This window comes from Aquarana catesbeiana, linkage group LG06 (assembly GCF_042186555.1).
Source record: "Aquarana catesbeiana isolate 2022-GZ linkage group LG06, ASM4218655v1, whole genome shotgun sequence".
In the NCBI taxonomy this organism is placed as follows: Eukaryota; Metazoa; Chordata; class Amphibia; order Anura; family Ranidae; genus Aquarana; species Aquarana catesbeiana.
Window position 1 is genome coordinate 398571536 of NC_133329.1, and position 5381 is coordinate 398576916.

Sequence of the window (5381 nt, forward strand, 5' to 3'; positions counted from 1 at the left end):
AAGCATCAAAGACGCACTGGAAATGCATTCAAAACGTGTTTCTATGGTGTGAACTGGCCCCAACTCCTGTGCATGCTGCCAAAGCTTAAAGAAGACCGTGTGAAGACGTCAGTGGCGACGAGGGAACTCATGATCATCGCACACCTGGATAGGAGGTAAGTAGCAGACTTAAATTCTGCTTTAACTTGTACTTTGCAAGACTAAAGCCGACTTACACATGGATCCAAATTCATCCGGTTCAGCAGGAACCAGCTAACTGTGATCCATGTATGGGCAGGCTGGTTGTACAATAGTTGATACAACAATCGTCTTCTGTAAAACCTGCCTGTTGGAAAGGGAAAAAAATAAAAATAAAATATTCATGTACGGGGTGCCTTAAACCTTGTTCCAGTTTGATAAAGTTTGTAGAGTTAAAGGAGTAAAAAAGCGGAATGATGTTTGTGCATTCCATCTAATAACCTAAGCAAACATGAAACATGGCTGACCACAAGTATGTGCTGATAAGATCCGTATCGCCGTTCACAACAATGGCGGAATGCGGCAATCCCCACCTAGGCAAATTTGGCCAATGTTTCCGCGTACATAAACATTTCAGGGTGTAGAATAAGGAAATGTTGATGTACAAGTCCTTACACCCATTAACGTTAATCTACAACAGATCAGATCAATCAGATCACAATGGTCATATATCTTTGACACGATGACCCTGTATATTGCCACAAGTACATAATTAAGCCCCTTCCTACTCTGAATAGTTACGGCACTCAGAGACCTGCGACCAGCTCCGCTGCCAGTCTGGTATTCTGCTAAACCGGTCTTGGTATTTCCTCACCAACTACAAAGGCAGTAAAAGAAAAATCCTTAACCACATGCCAAACAGGGCCAATTCCGACACTTCTCCCATATATGTAAAAATAAAACATTTTTTGCTAGAAGATGACTTATAACCCCCAAACATTATAATATATTATTTTATACACACACAAATCCCTGTGCTGACGATCGTGCGTGGCCGGCGGCCATCGCAACCGCCGGCCACGCCAATCAGGTCCCCCGCCGTGCAGCAGGCACACACCCTCTGGTGGCTCTTAAAGGAAACCCCGTACAGGTACGGGGGTTTCGCTCAGGGGTGCCATTCTACCCCCGTAAATAGATGTGAGCTGGTCGGGAACCGGTTAAAATTGCACACGCTCGTAGAATGGCAGCAAACTACAGTACTTAAAAATCTCCATAGGCGACGCTTTAAAAATTTCTACAGGTTACCAATTTAGAGTTACAGAAGGCCTAGTGCTAGAATTATTGCTCTTGTACTGACAGTCACGGCCATACCTCACGTGTGGGTTTGAACACTGTTTACATAAGAGGGCATGACCTGCGTATGCATTTACCACTGCGCATGAGTATGGGGGGCGCTTTAAAACTTATTACTTTTTTTTTTTTACACTCTCCTTTAAAGATAAAAAATTTTGATCACTTTTTTTCCTATCACAGGAATGTAAATATCCCTTGTTCTAGAAATAAGCAGACAGGTCCTCTTTATGGAGAGATCTGGTGTCAATCAGGCCCCAAATCTCTCCTCTACAATGTAAAGCATTAGATTAAAAAAAAAAAAATTAATAAAAAAAAAAAAAAAAAAAAAAAGTCTGGTTAACATTGGGCTGGAACCGGGATGGATGTCTTGTCGTCGCTCCAGTCCTGGACTTAGACCATAGAAATGAGTGGAGGCCTTTCTACCGCTCATCTGTTACCAGCCACCACAACCGCTGCACCGGGTTTCGGCAATAACTTCCTGTGCTGCACACACTGTTCACAACTATGAATGTAGACTACAGAACAACTCCACCCCATGTTATGAATAAGAGAAGGGGACATGTTCTATAGTCCCGTTCTAGTGTGACAACTGTGCTCCTCTATAGATAAAGTACTGCGAGTGAGCATTGTCACCCTAGGACAAGAAATGCGCTACTGGCAGGATCAAACAGGTGAAAATTTAAACTGAACACAGAGAAAGGAAAATATTGGCTAAATACAAGAGTTGTGTGTTCTTCTTGAATCTCGGTGAGCTTTGTGTAATTCCTTCCAGATCTGTGTAGTAATCCAGTGTGAGACCTCCTGTAATAAAGACCGCCCACTGCTGCTCTCTCTCCTTGTGCAGGGTGACTGGTCTGGTCTCCGCCCCTCCTGTAGTTTTCTGCAGGCAGCCTGTGGTGGGTGGAGACTGCTAGTTCCCTCCCATAGCTCTGATCTCTCCTTGTGCAGGGTGACTGGTCTTGTCTCCGCCCCCTCCCGTACGTTTCTGCAGGCAGCCGGTAGTGGGTGGAGCCTGCTAGGCCCTCCCACAGCTCTGATCTCTCTCCTGCAGGGAGAATGGTCTCGTCTCCACCCCCTCCCGTTGTTTTCTGAAAGCAGCCTGGAGTGGGTGGAGACTGCTGGGCCCCTCCCATAGCACTGCTCTCTGTACAGCACAGTGATGAGGTCACTGTTACTTCATAGTGTAATATTTGGTTTTGCAAAGGCATTTGGTGTTCTGAAAGTGGATTTACAACATTTTTGGTCATTAAGGAATGTATATACACAGGCATACCCCACTTTACACACCCTCATTTACGTACACTCGCGAGTACGGACATACCCATAAGTGTACGTAAAGTACCTCGCAAGTACGGACACATTGGCGTCGAAGGAAAATCTTGATCAGCTTGACATGGCACTGCTTCCGAACCATAAGTGACAGGGACACCAAACTTTGGGAGCACCAAGAGGGGACCCAGTATTAAAACATATCTGGTGTTGGGGTCGACCAGCTTGCCTAGGTAATCTATCATGTCGTAGTCCTGGGTCCCCTAGTTTGATGTCCCTGTCACTTATGGTTTAGAAGCAGTGCCAAGCTGACCAAGATTTCCCATAGAGCTAGTGTATTTACATGCATTGAGAAGTGGGAAGAAAAAAAAAAAAAAAAAAAAAGAAAAAGTATTGCTTCACTTTAAAGAGGAACTGCAGTCTGCTCAAATTTGTAATAAAAACATCTTTGCCATTTTGAAGCTTCCCTCCAACCACTTTGCATATTTTATATATACTGCGATTCTGTACTTGCCAAATATGCTGCAGAAACCTCCCTCCACTGAGTCTGGCTGCAGCCATTCTAAGTGTGGGCAGCTGAAGCCTGTTCACTTCCTGGATTTACACAGACACAGAGGCACACCTCCAGCTCTCATTGGCCCTCTTATGACTCACCCCCCCCCCTCCATTCCTAGCAAACTCACGAGAGAGAGAGAGAGAGCTGGGCATGATGTCATAAGCCTAGGCTAATGACCAAACAGGAAGTGGGTTGTATAAGGTGCAAAGTTCAAACAACAAGGGCAGAAGATTTAATAGATGGAAAAATTAAAAAATTACTGAAGTTTCGCTTTAAGTAAATTTTCGTTTTACATACATGCTCTGGTCTCATTTTGTACGTAAAAGTACAAAATGAAAAAAAACAAAAAAAGACTAATCCTAAGGACTGGTGAGCTGTAAAATATCTAATATTTTATCTTGGGTTTAAATACACTTTAATGGATGGAAGACCCCGAGGGGTTGAGGCGTGGACACTTACGTTATAGTTTTCATCTCCTTTTTTTCTGCGTCGGGACGAGCTCTGTTCAGGACCTTCAGGAAGTCAGATGTCTTAGCTCTCATACGGGTGTGGATGTAAGCCTGGTAAAAGGAAAAAAAAAAAAAAAATAAAAAAAAAAAAAGTATGAATAAGAAAAAAATATAAAAAAAAAAAAAAAAAAAAAAAAAAAAAGAAGAAGGAGGAAGACCACAATCCCAGAACCATCAGTAAATAATTTTAGCATTATATTTCATACTAAAGATGTTGAGGATCTGATACACAGAGATGAGCCTTTCTGACTGCTGAAAATGCTGAATATAGAAAATAATGACAGCAGAAAAAGGCCATGTTGTCCAATGAGTTTGTCTATCTCACTACTAAGGATAGTTTTGTACTTTTCTTCTGCTAGTTTAAAGTCATGTCCTCTTGTTCTTGATCCCATATTGAAATACTGCCCTCCTGAACCTTATTCACTCCCTGTACACACTACATTGCCCAATACTTTTGGCAATTTAGTGTATAGTATTCCCTCCTTACATTGGGCTGAGTTCCATCAATTAAACCAGGGGTGCCCTTAATGGCATTTGCATTCACTGAGCAAGCAACAAATGCTGAAGTAAATGCATTATTGTTCCAGCTTTTAGTGATTGCAGACTGATGAAAAAGTCATCACTGTGCTAATCTGTGCCCTTGTCAACCTAACTTAATCTAACACTAACATTTATCTTCTCCTCCCCTCCTCCAGTCTCATGTTTGTATAGTTTGTTTTTTACATTTTTTTTTTTTTTTTTTTTTTTTTTTTTTTTTTTTAGGGACCATGTACTTAGAGACTGACTAAGTTCCTGCAGTCTCTCGATGAATACAGAATGAGACCTCCTGCTAGCGATTCCTCTAGCGATATAAAGATCTACATTGGGGAATCAAAACCTCCAACATTCCGGCTGGTAATCCCTCCAGTGATAACGAATATCGTGGAACCAGGACATCCTCCTCCTCCCGATGTTAGACCTTGTGACAGAGGCTTTTGGAGGGGACTGAATGCCAGCCTCTTGCCAACCGATTATGGGCCCTGGCATTTGGGGGAACAGTGCTCTTTGTGAGCTTGCCTGGGGACCCTTGAGGTGGCATTACTTTAGATTCAGGTCCATGTCCCCCAAGACACACAGACTCTGGGGACCCTGGATATACCATTGTGATGGGAGTCACTAATAGGGGCACAAGGTGAATGAGAGCCCCACGATGAGAGAGAGAGAGAGAGAGAGAGAGAGAGAGAGAGAGAGAGAGAGAGGAGAGAGAGAGGAGAGAGAGAGAGAGAGAGAGAGAGAGAGAGAGAGAGAGAGAGAGAGAGAGAGAGAGAGAGAGAGAGAGAGAGAGAGAGAGAGAGAGAGAGAGATTATATACATATATATTTATTGTGTGCGGTCTCATTGTGTTGTGTACTATTTGCTGTGCTAGTTTAGGGTGGGGCTGTATTCCAATGTTCTATTGCGTCTGATATTCTGGGATGTTTATCCTATAGTGGGGGGGGATTCCTCCAGCAGCCCCCTGCTGATAAGATTGTTTACTGATAAGTTCGAACACACATGACTTGTGTGTCCATTGTCATTGGACAGTTTAACCCGTCCTCTTTTCCAAAGGTGGGGGGGGGGGGGGGGGGGGAGTGAGTTATTTTATCTGCTGTGTCCATGTGTGATAATAAACGAGTAATAATAAATGTGATAATAAATTATCCTCAAGACAGAGCCTTGTCTCGTATTTGGGGGAGAATTATTCGTATGGGTTTCTT

The 5381-nt window shown here is 43.2% G+C and overlaps 1 protein-coding gene across 1 annotated transcript in view; it reads right to left on the bottom strand.

Annotated features, from left to right (window-relative positions):
- Window positions 1-3591: 3591 nt before the first annotated feature.
- The window catches only part of ARPC2 (actin related protein 2/3 complex subunit 2), a gene marked incomplete in the record, with an annotated part of 16639 nt that continues 14849 nt past the window's right edge, over window positions 3592-5381 (bottom strand). The window contains 1 exon segment of the mRNA XM_073635237.1: window positions 3592-3696. Within this exon segment, the coding sequence (XP_073491338.1) occupies window positions 3592-3696 (105 nt within the window).